Below are 14,785 nucleotides of genomic sequence, written 5' to 3'. Positions count from 1 at the left end.
AACGAGCATATGTCTATAGGACTTTTTTTCTTAGTTTTTTACTCCTCTACACGCTCCCGAAGTTTTGCCATTTAATTTGGAAACACCCTGTATATAATAGAGGAGGATTTATTGAATGAAAAATGAACAATCATATTTTTCTTTTTAATCGATAATTTATTATTCATTATTCTCGATATAATCGTCGCCGATTTAATCTTAAATGTTCCTAGTGTGAATTGTTAACTTATTCTATATTATAAATATATTATATAATTATTTATAATTGTCTCATTTGCTCGCGCTATTCCTGATTGTGCATATTGAATTCTACGAATTAAATATGTGAAAATGAACTCACAAGTATTTAAAGAATCGCGAACAGGATTCATCGCACATATGCGATGAATCTTGAAAGATAAAGACAGGAAATTATAAAATTCACAGAAAAATATTAAGTATCGAGATTCGTTTTGATTGGATATAGCCTTCGCGCTTAATTGTGTTGAAGAAAAAACAAAAATTCCAATTTAGATAGAATGAGTTAAAATGGAATGCTGAATATTTCTGTTTTAAATTTAGCTGTAAAATATTAATAAAACGTTAACATCAACCGAATTGCTATTCTAAGCCAGCAGTATTCCGATAGAAAGTGAAGATCATATGTCATACAGATGTGGAAAGTCTTCGGGCTTTACATTCGCGTTTGGAAACAAGTTGTCGTGCAAAGCTAAGCTGATTGCGATCTTGTGTTTATGATCGAAGGCATCCAGATAAACATAGCTGGATGTCCTCGACTGATATCGCAAGGATGAACCGCGGCTCTCTCTCCCTCCGTGATTGATTGTCTCGTTTTACTCTCTCTTTTTCAATTCCCCACCGCTTACGGCTTTTCGTATCTCCCTCTCTCTGGCGTTCGTCCGTCGACTATTGTCCGTAGCAGGTTTAAAACGCCTTCCCTGCGACTCACTCATCAACGATACGACGGATATCATCATGCGATTCTACTTCTTGATTTTTCGCACCCGGCTGGCAGTCGCCGTCTTTGTCACGCTCGTCTCTCACAGCATTCTGGTATGAAATTTTATAAATTAATTCATAAAAATGCGAAATTTGAAATTTCGCACTTTTATGAATTAATATATCCGTTTTTCATCGAATATTTCTCAACATAGGCAAATAATTTAAATATAGTAGAACTCTATTTATCTGAATAGGTCGGGGGATAAGACAGTTCTGATAACTACTGAATTATGGTTTGAATAATAGAAGTTCATTAACTTTTCTCTCTACTAGTACTTATTCCAATAAGAGGAGTTGATGTTTAGAAAACTGAAGACGTACCAGTTCTACCAATGTAAGATTAACTTCAATCTCGGTTCAACTTACTGTTTATTTTTTCTAAAATATTTCTTCGAAAATATTAGAAAAAGATAAAGAGTAAATTGAACTGAGATTAAAGTCAATCTTACATTGACTTTAATCTCAGTTCAATTTACTCTTTATCTTTTTCTAATATTTTCGAAGAAATATTTTCCGGTGGAACCGGACATATGTCAAGTACGGTGCCATAGTTAAATACACAGCGACAATCTTATTAATCTGTTTAAGTCTAATGCGCAATCAGCCGATAGTGAATCGAACAAAAATATTGTCAACGTGGACGTTTACTATGAATCATTATGCAGTGATAGTAAGCGATGGATCGTATATCAACTCGCGCCGTCATATCCGGAATTGAAACATCATATTCACGTTACATTGGTTCCTTACGGTAAAGCTACGGTAAGTACAATAATTTTATAATTGCGTTTCTCTTTCTGTGATTATTTTATCGTTTTGATGAGATGAGTCCTGATGATGAAAATAAAAATTGAAGTGTAAGTTGGATATAAGAGGCCTAGAATGATAGAAGTCTAAACAAAGCTTCTAGGAGGCGAAAATTGAGACAATGAAATGTAAAAAAGGTCCCCACACACACATTTACATATTTTTTATAGTCACAATTTTTGTCTCTTAGAAGCTTCGTTTATGTTTCTGTTACTTATCTCTACTTACATTCGATTTACTCTTTGATTTTTTCGCCAGGGATGATAACAAGGCGACAGTGTGAGACGATTTGATCTCGGCATGGACAATCATGTGAAAACATAAAATGCTTTATATCTCTGCTTTTCTCAATATTCATTTATTAATTTATGCTATATATATGTATATGTAATGTTACATGTCTACAAATCTGTTAACCCTCTGAAGCTGACATAAAAATGTGTAACATCAGTTACTTACTTATTACTTATTTTATTTATTTATTTTTACTCATTACTTATTTTGAATATTAAAAACATTGTTGGTTTTTTAATACTAAAAAAATAATTTTTGATATTAAATTAGATTAGATTGATTAGTTATTGACGCTAGGTCAGTGAAATTCATTTAATTTGTGATTAGAAAGTACTACAATAGTGCTTTTTAGTACTCAAACTAAGTAATTAATCACTATTTTTCAATATTAAATTTCTGTAAGGGTAACTTGTATAAAAAATATAAATACAAAGTTTATTTTAAGAACAATAATTTAATAAAGTAATCAAATTTTTAGATATAAAGAATATAATTGAGTGGGTTCAATAAATCTACCATCAGCTACAGAGAGTTACTTAACATAGAGTTCCTTAATCTTTATATATTTACATATTTATCTACTGGCTTTTCCATTAAATATTCCTCTCGAGAGGAGTTAATGAGTCGGATCAACACGTAAGGGATCCGTTTGAAACCATGTGGCCTTGAAAACGAAAGAATGATTGCCCTCGCTGTAGTCTTCGATATTCTCATCCACGTCGGCCACGAGGAAAACGTTATTGCTTTAAACGATTAAAATGCAAATTGATGACGTATGTGTCTGTAGCACCATCGCGAAAGCAAAACCGGTCCGTGGCAGTTCTCGTGTCAACATGGGTCCAGCGAGTGCCGTGGGAATAAGGCCCATGCGTGTGCGATTCACGCCATACAGTCCTCCGAGGCAGCCGAGAACCACCAGTCATTGATGGTCAATCTGGTCGTTTGTGCAATGTCCGCTGGTACCCCGGCGACTGCTGTTCCACAGGTAGCTTTACCTCTATATATAATTTCCTGGCTACGATTAGCCGATGTAGCCATCGTATAATTGCCCCGGCGAACATGCCTTTATCGAATGTAACGTGTAATTAATTTTCCAACGACTTGCATCGATGAGTAAGAGTCGGCATTTAACTCGTAACATCGACCTTTTGGCACACTTTCTTATTGAATTGCCGCGATCACGCAAAGCGCGGTGCATTTGACAAACCGTCACTCGAGGCATTCGTTTAATGAAAAAACGAGCACTGCATTTTTGAAAACTGAGATGTTTTATCGTTGAATAAAATACCATCGAGAAATTTAATCACAGAAATTTAATACTGGAAAGTATAGTGATTAATTACTTATTTTGAATATTAAAGTAAGTAAATAGTCACTATCTTTCAAATTAGATTTTTGTGAGTATAATTGAGAGAAATCAGAATCATTTATCTAACGGTAAAATATATTTCTTTACCTCGCGACGTGAAACAACCTAAGTGACATCGTAAAAATACTTAAAAAGCACCGCAAGCAGAAAATAAAATTATCATGACATCAAAATGGCGCCAAAATGATTCCAAAACAATTATTAACCCTTTGAGATCCACAAAGAATTAAAGTTACTTTTCGATGTCCTAATTGTTCTTGGGACATTTCAGTGTTTCGAATGAGTTTGAATTATCATTGGAGTTTTTATTCGAACACAATTTCTTTCACGCGCATGGAAAATCAGACTGACTTTCATAGATAATCGCTAACTTTCGATAATACACGTCGCGTTTAATATTTGTCGGTTATTAGATAACATAATTGCTGACTGATCATTTTGCTATATTTTCACGTCGCGTCACGTTCGTAAAATTGCGAAAGTATATACCGTGTAAAAATTCCTTGCTGATAAATATGGCCATCTGGGGTTAAGATAATAACGATAAAAAGTTTTAATATGAACTATAATAACGCGATGAATGAATTTTAGTGCGCTGAAGATGTCGGTCTAAGCACAGAAACGCAAAAGTTGATCAGCGATTGCATTTCGAGCCCGCTGGCAGACAATTTGCTTGTGGCGAACGGCGACAAAACGGATGCCCTGCAATCACCTTTGAGATTCGTGCCGACTATAGTGATCAACGGGGTAAGCGTGTAGAATATCTTTTTAATTCGCAATGACTAATTATAAATTGGCACACTCAGAGAAAAAACCAATTACCATAATTTAACTACAATTTATAGTCATTTTCGGTGCCAGCTATACATATATTTTATTTATACACGTATATTTTTTTAGTGGAATTATATATATTTTATTATTACTCTAACATTACAACGCTCTAATAATTATTAAGCCAGGTAACCAAATCTGCATCAGAGACAGATTTTGAGCAAAGTATGCTACAAATTTTTGATGGCAGAAAAGCAACTGTACAGAGTATTTAATATCTGTAATATCTGACGATGTCAACAAACTACCGCCAGATAATAAGACAAAGTCTAATGACATGCTTTGCCAGTAGATTGGCAGCAGAAACCGAACAGGATTTGCAGTTTCTGTTTAGTTTTTGCTACCGATCTGTTAGCACAGCATGTCAGCAGACTCTGTCGACAAATTTTGAGATTAATATGGACATAGGCTATGGATGGTTGTGGGAATCTGATCGAATTTGTTGCCAATCTGCCAGCAAACTGTTAGCATTTTGCTATGTGGACATAAAAATGGAGCATAATCATAATTATTTTACTGTGCAATTATAATCAAATATCAAACACTTTTTTCTTAGTGCATGGTTTTAAATGGGTTATCCAATATTATTACAATTATCGCGTGTACAGCTCTACTCGAAGGAAAATCAGGATGAGGCGATAAGAAACTTCACCAATCTGATCTGTCGGCATTTGACGCCGAAGCCGAGCGTCTGCAGCAGCGAGAGTGCCGAGAATTAAAAAGGGATAGGGCCGAATCAAGCGTTGAAGGTGTGGAGATTATAGAATAAACACTTGCTCGAAATAAATGAAATATATTTTGTTCACCTATAATATACATAAGTACCTATACAAAAATATATACGAAAATATATACAATAATATATACGATTTGTCAAGTACAACGAACTAATGAGTATAAAATTGATCGTAAAAAGAGAGAAACGAAACAATGAGATCGCAGCGGCAGGATGAACGCGTCAGCGATCGGCGAATCATCCACGCTTCCTTTTTCCCTAAGAAAAAACACGTACATTATATAAAGAGCAACGTAATTAATTCTTTTTAAAAGAAATCGAAGTATTCTCGGGATTAGCGATTAATTACGTAACCACGAACTAAAGTAACTGTGTTTGAACTATTCGAAAACGCGATTCTTAACCCTCCGAGCTAACGTTAGGATCTGTAACACAATTACTTTCATAAGAATCATTTAATTTATATTAAAATCAAAAGGCACTAATTAATTTCTAAGAATCAAAATGACATAACTCTCCTTACAGAAATTTAATAATTAAATTGGTTAGTGATTAATGACTTATTTTAAATATTAAAATTATTCAGTTGTTTTAATATTCAAAATAAATAATTAATCACTAAGTAATTTAATAGTTGCAGAATTAAATTTCTCTAAAGGTCATGTAAAAAAGAATGAGTAATACATTTATATATATAATAGAAAAATTATTATTCAATTATTATTCAAACAAATATGTATTAAAATTTAGTATCTTTTCTCAGTGTACAAATGCTTCGAAGCATTCTTCAATTGGCTAATTCTTAAAATTCTTTCTTTTGATTGGTCAATCACACAAATGCTTCGAAGTATTTATAGTGAGACTTTGACCGTACTCTGAATGAGTCCAATAAACCTGCCGTCAGCTCCAGAGGATTAATCGAATCGAGGTGCGAGTTCAATCATGTCTTATTAAATTACATTCCGTTCATTCACCGACGCATCGCGTCCTGTTTCACTTTCGTCGGTGATGGGATTCTTCTGCTGAAAAAGGCTCATCCGTCGATGAAGATAGCGTCGTTCAAAGCGCTCAGCTCGTGAAACTGTCGCTCGATGTCGACGCCTAACTCGTGGAAATCCGGCACCTGATCCTCTGCAGTCACGCAGAATCCTGTAACGAGCAACTCGGTGACAATAAGCCGCGTTCAGCAGAAGTAAGAAGCGCTTCGCGTCGATTGGATTATACTTTTAGATCTAGAGGAGTAAAGTTCTATCTCAGCGAAGAAAACTTCCAACACTTGCAGAATAAACATTTTGCTAAATATGGCCGATGCTTTGCTCTCATTCTCTCTCTCTCTCTCTCTCTCGCTGTCATTTGATCTCGCGCGCGCGTTTTTATATACTTTCACGAAATTACGCGAGGGCTCCTTTGGAAATAGCACGGGTGCGTGGCACGTGGCGCGTGACAAAACAGAGTTTTGTCATCTGTTTTGTCACGCGTACGCGTCCGCGCGTTCTCGCCGTACGCGGCGTATGCCTTCCCCCTCAAAAAAGTAAGGAATATTATTTTAAGACTCTGTATGGGGTAAATGCATAAAGGAGTGAACCTCCTCTGAGATCAAGCTATAAACGACCGGGAACGACACTGTCATCGGCGCGATGCGCGAGCCGCATCAGAAAAGTCAGAAAAAGCCAGCACGCGCCCGCGAGATGCGTGCACGCACGCACTCACGCACGCAGACAAGCTCAGTATCTGCGAAATTAAATACTATCCCAATGAAAAAAAGTCTCGTGATATCTCATAATATTTTTAAGATTTTGTCATATTTCAAATTTATAGAAAAAAGAATTCTTAAAATAAATAAAGGATAATTTACAGTAAATGCTGTATATATCAGCATAAATCAGTTTTTAAGTTAAAACTTTAAATAATGAAGGTTTAATAAGGTCAATAATGATTAAAGGTGCTGCCTAATATTTTTGGCCAAGGCTGTAAGTAGAATTCAAGAATAGAGAGAGATAATTAGGAAACGATAGCATCTTGCATTACTTATTTACGGAAGATGCTACTGTGTATTTTTTTCGGGAGATAATTTTTTAGCCATGCCTCTTTCTAAGAATATTATACAGATGATCGGAAACAGCTATAAATAATACAAAGATTTCTGAAAGTAAATTGTCTTTTTAATTATCGCGATTCTGATTCACTAAATATGACTTCCATGATTAGTTCGATCTATCTCGTAAGTGTTATTTTCGTAAAGAGTAACTGTAATAAATCTCGTAAACAGAAAAACAAGATCTTACTCTATTAGCAATAAAAGTTAAAGGTCATGCTATATCTTAACTACGGAACTATTGCGCGGATATGTAAAAACTGTAATGTAAGCAAACAAAGTAAGTAAATCCGTATAATAAATCAAACTAACAAAGACTCCTTATAAATCAAAAGAAATTGGAAAGAATAAGGGCAATAGGAGTCAGGCGCAGAAGACGTCGCGCAAATAATACACCCATAAAGTGTAAAACTTCTTTATTCTACTAAAAGTAGAATAAAGAAGTTTTTTAGTAGAATAAAAAAGTTTTACGCTTTATGGGTGTATTATTTGCGCGACGTCTTCTGCGCCTGACTCCTACTGCCCTTATTCTTTCCAATTTCTTTCAAAGTAAGTGTCTTATTGTATTTCGGTGAGATTTTCCTGTATCGAAAATGCCAACTGAAAATGTAAATCATGCCGAGAAAATTAAAGCCATACGATATAGTCACGACAATGAGAGAGCAATACTTTCGACCGAAAGGATAATATAACAATTAATATAGTCACCTACGAAGTCTAGAAAATAAAGAAATAAGGTAGTTAGAATGAATTGATATTTATTTATTAAAATCGTTCTTAACATTTTATAGTTATAAAATTTTAATAAATATAGTCTGTTCGATAAAAGCGTGAATGACATAACTTTCGATATATCTTTTATGCCTTATCGCGATCCGGCAGATTATCAACGGTATTTGTTGTTTCATATCGCTTTTTTACTTATTTATACACATCGTAGACTTTTTTTGTAGCCGCTTCTCATAATATTTTCGGTCCTTTCGAATGCGAAAGAAAGCTTCGAATCTTTCAGCGTACGCGACACTGATCGTTAAATACGTCATTCTTTAGTAAAGTCGGACAATAACTAAAGTGTCATACTGCACATTGGAAACTGAGGATTGCGAATTAGAGATTAAAGGCCTATTCTTTTTAACTGAACTACTTCCAACGTGGACAGAAAAGGAAGAAAGATTAACCGTGCAAGAACTTCAGCTAAAAAGAACAGACCTTAAAATTCAACCAGTTAGATAATTATAATTTTAATCCATTTCGGTATGATTGGCTAAGAATTCTAATCTTCAATCCAAAAATTTAACAAAATTTACATTAGCAATTAGATCGATTAAATACATCCATTACCTGTATTTTCGTTCTGTACATTAGTAATGTCGTTGATTAGAAGATGACGAACCGATTCGATCGTTTTTTGCTGACTGCCGTCGAAATTCAGAGAGATTCTGTTCAGCTGGCAAGTATTGTCCGGCAACGTGTTCTCCTCTTTGACATAAATTTTAGATAATTTGTACGACGAATGATTCGTTTCCACGTCGAGGATGCACGCGTCTTGACTTCTTCGGTGAGAAATTGTCGAGTTTAATTTGTGTCCTATCGCACCGGTTGTTACGTTAGTTGGTACCTTATCCGATGATAAAAGAGTGGATAACGTACTCGAATTCTCAGTGTGATTCTTCAGATGCTTCCTAAGACTCGACGGATCCGTGTAACGTTTGCCGCAGCCGCTTACCTGACAAGCGTATGGTTTCTAGAAAAAGAGCAAATTAAAATCATCATTAAAATTATTTTTCTGTCAAAGAAGATCATTGAATTAACAAAAATACAAAACTTATATCATAAAGCTTTACATAATTAATTATATTTAATATTTTCTATTTGCTATTTGTAGGTACTTACATAGATAATTACATCTTCCTCATATAAATATCATAAATATCTCATCCCAGCAAATAAGCTGACATCATTTTGACAAAAGGCATTAGACGTCAAAATGACGACAAATAATATCAGCTTCTTTTTTGTTGGGATATTTTTAATTAATATTCAGAAATATATCCTATTTTGAATCTGACCAGTTTTCAATATTAAACTTAGCAAAAATTGTAACGCTATTATATTCGGTACAGTTACCTTATTACAAATATTTATAACTTGTACCTACTATAAAATTTATATTAATTTTTCTAGAATACTAAATAAGCCGTAATACGTGCCATAAAACAATACATATCGGTACAGCTTACCGAGTGTAAGATTATATTAAATCAACAATTAGCTACCAATGAGAAATTTTAGAGAAGAAAAAAATTTAAATAGCAATTTATCCCTTTATTAAACGCGCGAAAAGTAAGAAAGCTATCATACTCTGTCATAATGCGTTCTTTGATGCTTGGCCCGATCACTGCTGTTACTAAATGCCTTTGAGCATCCATTGTGTTGACACGCGTAAGGTCTTTCGCCTGTATGCGATCTCTGATGTATCTTTAAGTTTTCTAAACGACTGAAGGCCTTCTTACAGCCAGCAAACTGAAACAAGAAGCAATAATAAGAAATTAACACTTTGCTGACAAATAGTAAAAAACGAAATTTTTGATAATGGAAAACAATAGTACTTACATATTTTTTTTAGAATTTTTATATAAATTTTAAAATTTCTGTATAATTTCATAACTTTTTAGAAAAATTTTCAAATTTTTTTATACGAACTGAAACTTTTCAAAAATGAAAAAGTCTATTATGTACAGCTTCTTAAATTCTTCATATAAACTCAGAAATATCATATTCTAAGATTTCTAAGATTTTTAAGATTTTTCATTTTATAAATTCTAAAAAAGCTTTATGACATCTTCAAATTTAAAGTATTCTTTTAAAAATCTTTATAAATTTAAAATATAAAATTCTTAAAAATAGTGATAGATGCAAGATATCACAAAAATCTAACATCACTAAAGTTTAAAACGCCGAGAGGTGACGAGGAGACGAGGACACCAACCGGACATTTATTCGGCTTCTCTTGCGTGTGCACCCGCATGTGAATTAGCAATTTGTATCTCGCGTTGAACGGCCGAGCGCGTGGACATCCTTGCCACAGGCAGGCGAACTCGTCCTCGCGGCCCGTCGTCGTCGTCGTCGTCGTGGCCGCTCCGGGGAAACCCTCTCCCGCCTCCTTGCCGTCTCGCTCCTTGTCCCGGTCCCGTTGGATCCGTCTGCCGTGGCCGTGCGCATTCGTCGAGGACGACTCCACGTGCCGCCTCTCGATATGTCGCACCAAGCCCTCTTGCTCCGTAAACGCACAGCCGCAGTCGATCCAGCGGCACTGATAAGCCAACGTGAGGCTATCATCCACTGGTCTCGCGCAATCTATAATGTGACGTACGCACGCGAAACGTAAACACACGCAACTGGAGCAGAAATTGCGTGCGTCCGAAGAATTGCTACATGTATTCGGATCGTTGCGTTTAGGGCACAGCAAGTCTAATGGCGCTAAAAATGTTGGAAACTTGGACGCGAAAGTCTAAAATCGGGACATAAGATGTATTTAAGATGTCGTTTAGATGGTTCTCGCAAAAATATCTTTAAGACGTCTCCAAGCAGAACAACAAGTCACGATAAAATGACATTAAAATGAATCGGAAATGATTGAAAAATGTTTTGAAATGTGTTTTGGAGTCATTTTGATATCATAATGACTTGTTGTTTCGGATTTTACCCGGATAGAATGATAATTAAGTTGTAATGGTATCATAGGACGTCATCATGACGTTATTTGTCACTTAAAAATGAATTTATATAAGTGATAAATAAAGTTATGATGATGTTCTTATGATATTATTGTGATTTCTGTGTTCTATTTGAGAATGCCCCAATTTTGGATTTTGTGTTATCTGAGAAGTCATTAAGGATGGCGGAAATATTTGGAAAACGCGCACGGAAAGAATATTTTGCTAAAATATCTAAAAATTTAAATGAATGCAAATCTGAAAATAATTTGTTATACCATCGAAATAATTATGTATGAAGCTTAAACATGATAAGCAACTGCAGGAAGTTTTAATATTTCAGCAATTATTTTAAACACAATGATTTTGATTATATGTATATTCTCTAAAATCTTTGGAGTGGAATCTAATTCTAAAAAGCGTCAAAGAATGACAATTGAGCCAGTGTTGAAAAAGAGAGATTCATTGTCAATTTTTGATATTTCAAGTTGGATTCTACTCCAAAGATTTCAGAGAATAGCTGAATTTTTAGATTCAGCAAACCGTTCTTAAAAATGAAAAACGATTTCTTCCTCTAATTAATGCCTCTTTATTAATCTGCTAGAAATCACGAATAGGTCCTGACGAAACGAGATCGTGAAAGACTAGATTTCTCTAAAGTAAATAAAAGCAGTGCATACTTACCATAAGATTTGTCATTCTTCTCGGTCTCAGCAACCTTCGATCCGGTGACCCGTCGATTATTCCCGAGCAATAAGCCCTCGTTCCGCGGCAGTATCACCTGATTTCCGAAACTGTCCATCGCGCCAATAAGCTCACCGTCGAGGTTGATCGTCGTCGATTGTTGCTGAGAAGAAACGAGATGTCCAACCGCGTAATACGGCGGATTGAAGCTCTGGAATGGTTCCTGCTGCTCATCGCTCGCGAGACAAGTCGTCGATGATGACGATGGCGAATCCACGTTGCTCAACAATGACGTCGGGTCACCCCTGATCAGACTGAGGTCAAACTCGTCGGCGATCGAGGGACTGTAGTTCTGAACCGTGACATCGTTTTGAATGCTCATCAACAGCGACACCATGTCCTCTTGGCAGTCGGGATAATCCTGATAATCGCCCTGCGACTCTGCTCCGTATTCCGGAAAAATCGTGTTGTTGAAGGTGCGCGAGAAGGAGAAGGCCGAGCCCATCGATGGTAACTTCTGACAGTCTGATGACTTATCCTCACCATGATCTGTCGTCGTCGTCGTCGTCGCCGTCACCGTGTTGCTCCAAGTCGGCGTGGTCGCCTCGCTGCAGGTGCTACCAGCTGGCGATCCACCACCGTTGGAGGGATACTGAAAGACAACGGGTACCTGGTCCCAGTCAAGATAATCCTGCGGATCCGCGCCGATTTCCAGCGGGGAGAAGAGCACGCTATTGTCCATCATTTGCGAGGTCGTCCAGCAATACGGTTGGACGACGTCAACGCCTATTCCGGTCATCGCCATGGACATCAGATCGGGCAGGGAACCGTCGTCGACGAAGTCGTCTTGCTCCAGAACGGGGCGTCGCACGTCGTCCTCCTCGCTCCGCTCGCCGTGATAATCCTCGAGGTGCATCTCCTCCGCCTCCTCCTCCTCTTCCTCCGTCGTCGTCGTCGTCGTCGTCGTCCTCGTCGATCCGAGCTCGTCGCCGCCGGCAGCCTGCCGTCAATCATAGCGATACGTGGCGTTAGTTAGAATTGCAGCACGCTCGATGGAATTGCGAAACCGCCGGATTTTGTAACGTCGTCCGACGCACGGCGTGGATTAAGAAAGTCACGAGAGCCGCTTTTCAACGTCTTATCCGACATCGTGCACTTTGCGCCCGACCGACCATTATCGCGGGGCTCGTCACCGCGTAAAACGCGAGATAACGCGGCCCGAGTCTTCGGGAACATCGACGATGATAATGGAGCAAATTTACTACGACGATACTCGCGACGCTGGCGAATTGTCGAGCGATTCCGAGCCGAGTTCTACATTAGCGTTCCTCATTATTCGGTTGCTCTCTTGTGCGAAGATCCTTTCGGATCTTGCCAAGGATTCATCCGACTCGCTTTTGCGAAGTTCTTTCTGCGCGTCACGATCTACTCGATAATCAATTATGCGTATTTATAATTCCCGATAGCCCGTGATTTAATAGTGAGAAATTGATTAAAGCGGGAAACGTACATCCCGCTTTTGTTTATTGTTGTGATTTCTTAGTGTGTCGGGTAATTAAACGTACTTACAGAAATCGAATTTAATACTGAAAGAGTAATTACCCAGTCGACACAAACTAGAAGTGACGTAACATCAATGTTACAATTTCGCACTCAACAATGTTATCACATACATTTATATTATTGATTGCGGAATTATATAACATTGATGTTATGTTACCAACTTCTAGTTGGAGTCGATTGGATAATTAGTTCGAGTATTAAAAGCATTGAACAATAGTGCTTTTAATACTCAAAATAAATGCATCACTACCTTGCAGTATTAAATTTCTACAAATTTCAATTATATGTATGGAGAAAAAAACCTGAGAAAAAAACCTCTACTTTAGTTACTAAGTAGATTTTATTTTCAGAAGTCTAGGTCGACAACCTTACTTTAATATGTCGTAAGCCGTAAAGCCGCAAGAAATTGACCAATCACAGTCGATTATTTTTCTTTCGACTGTGATGGTCAATTTCTTATGGCTTACAGCTTACAACTTTTTTATAGAATCGAGAGGGGTTTCGAGTATAATATTATGTACATTGTATCGCAGATCTAAAATCACGATTACGATTGTCTCTATCAATACGAAAAACGCCTCTCACGATCGACTCTCACGATCGAAAATAAATTATGTCCATTTTTACCATTTTAGATTAACTTTGATCTCAGTTTAATTTACTTTCTGTCTTCTTCTAGGATACGCCGGGTAGAATCAACGTATGTGATACTTTGAAGCATTCTTTAATTGATCAATTAATAAAAGTAAAATTCTTTCTTCTAATCGGACAATGAAATGCTTCAAAGTTATAGTTCGTAGTGAGGAAAGTACTTTGACGTACTCTAGTTCTAAAATTAGAAAGTGATAAGAAATAAATTAAGTTGAGATTAAAGTTACATTAGTAGAAATGGGGCATGCTCGATTCATTTTCGGTTAATCGCACAAGTAGAAATAACGTCTCACCTGCCTGTCTCAATCGCGATCTCTAGAAAGTCAACCCTCTCCGAGGCGGACCACCCTCTAATCCGATGGGAAATGTCATCAGAGGGAAATAAAGCGCGATCGTACAGAAGCACAACAACGAGACATCTTTCCTCCCATTAAAAAACGTGTCATAATCGCCGCCAGGTCTTACGCATTATTTAATCCCACGCGTTAAATCGCACGCGATAAACTTCGCCGCGCGAACAGGAAGACGACCGATTGTGCCTCACTTTATTCCAGGAGTCTACAGGAGTCGGAGATAGCGTGAAATTTAAGAATAACGTCAGAGCAGCGGCTTACTTCGATATCAACGTATCAACATGAACACGATGATCGACGGGCCGTTTATCGCGTCGGTCTTTTCCGTTTGATAACTCTCTTCTTTCTCTCTCTCTCTCTGTCCTTCTCTTTTTCTCTCCCAATCTCCCTCCCTCTCTATATGTTTATCTGTCTTCCTCGCGTGGCACGCGCTCGATAACGATCGCAAGAAACAAGAACAACACCGGTTTCTTCTTGCGGAACCGATAAAACGGAATATCAAGGTGCCTTGGTGCTTTCGCACCACCCGTTAACGCGTCTCGTCGAAGACTATCAGCTTCGACGACAATTCTTTCCTCCGTCGGAGGAAATCTCTCGGAGAACCGAAAGAGGATCAAGGGATCTCCCACCCTCCGTCTCCTCCTCCTCTAATGAAGTGCGTAGCCCTTCGAGAGCGTGCTC

At 37.2% G+C, this 14,785-nt stretch overlaps 2 protein-coding genes across 3 annotated transcripts in view; one reads left to right on the top strand and one right to left on the bottom strand.

Annotated features, from left to right (window-relative positions):
- Positions 1 to 5,518, top strand: part of GILT1 (Gamma-interferon-inducible lysosomal thiol reductase 1) — a 7,959-nt gene extending 2,441 nt beyond the window's left edge. Inside the window, exons 4-8 of the mRNA XM_018448712.1 lie at positions 920 to 1,053; positions 1,591 to 1,764; positions 2,891 to 3,088; positions 4,064 to 4,219; positions 4,915 to 5,518. Coding sequence (XP_018304214.1) covers positions 920 to 1,053; positions 1,591 to 1,764; positions 2,891 to 3,088; positions 4,064 to 4,219; positions 4,915 to 5,025 — 773 coding nt within the window. The 3' untranslated portion in view covers positions 5,026 to 5,518. The remainder of the gene's footprint in view (positions 1 to 919; positions 1,054 to 1,590; positions 1,765 to 2,890; positions 3,089 to 4,063; positions 4,220 to 4,914) is intronic.
- A 315-nt stretch (positions 5,519 to 5,833) lies between these two features.
- Positions 5,834 to 14,431, bottom strand: LOC108723172 (uncharacterized). 2 transcript variants are annotated; one of them, XM_018448715.1, is made up of 6 exons: positions 14,366 to 14,431; positions 11,538 to 12,537; positions 10,127 to 10,494; positions 9,499 to 9,660; positions 8,479 to 8,881; positions 5,834 to 6,191 (listed from the first exon to the last, which is right to left on the bottom strand). In XM_018448715.1, the coding sequence occupies exons 2-6, from the start codon at positions 12,451 to 12,453 to the stop codon at positions 6,076 to 6,078; spliced, it is 1,965 nt and encodes a 654-aa protein (XP_018304217.1). In that variant the 5' UTR covers positions 12,454 to 12,537; positions 14,366 to 14,431; the 3' UTR covers positions 5,834 to 6,075. The 2 variants fall into 2 exon arrangements, with proteins under 2 accessions (XP_018304217.1, XP_018304216.1); XM_018448714.1 differs by lacking the exon at positions 14,366 to 14,431 and adding an exon at positions 14,045 to 14,201.
- Between the last annotated feature and the right edge of the window lie 354 nt (positions 14,432 to 14,785).

Source organism: Mycetomoellerius zeteki, unplaced genomic scaffold (assembly GCF_001594055.1).
Source record: "Mycetomoellerius zeteki isolate Tzet28-1 unplaced genomic scaffold, Tzet1.0 scaffold223, whole genome shotgun sequence".
Taxonomy (NCBI): Eukaryota; Metazoa; Arthropoda; class Insecta; order Hymenoptera; family Formicidae; genus Mycetomoellerius; species Mycetomoellerius zeteki.
The sequence above is the reverse complement of the archived record's forward strand: the minus strand, read 5'-3'. Positions and strand labels throughout refer to the sequence as shown.

Coding starts and splice junctions, on each gene's coding strand:
- LOC108723172 (XM_018448715.1), bottom strand. CDS start 12,453: ATGCACCTCGAGGATTATCACGGCGAGCGGAGCGAGGAGGACGACGTG. Junction 8,882..9,498: donor AAAGAACGCATTATGACAGA/GTATGATAGCTT, acceptor CTCTTTTTCTAG/AAACCATACGCTTGTCAGGT. Junction 6,192..8,478: donor TGTACAGAACGAAAATACAG/GTAATGGATGTA, acceptor TGCTCGTTACAG/GATTCTGCGTGACTGCAGAG.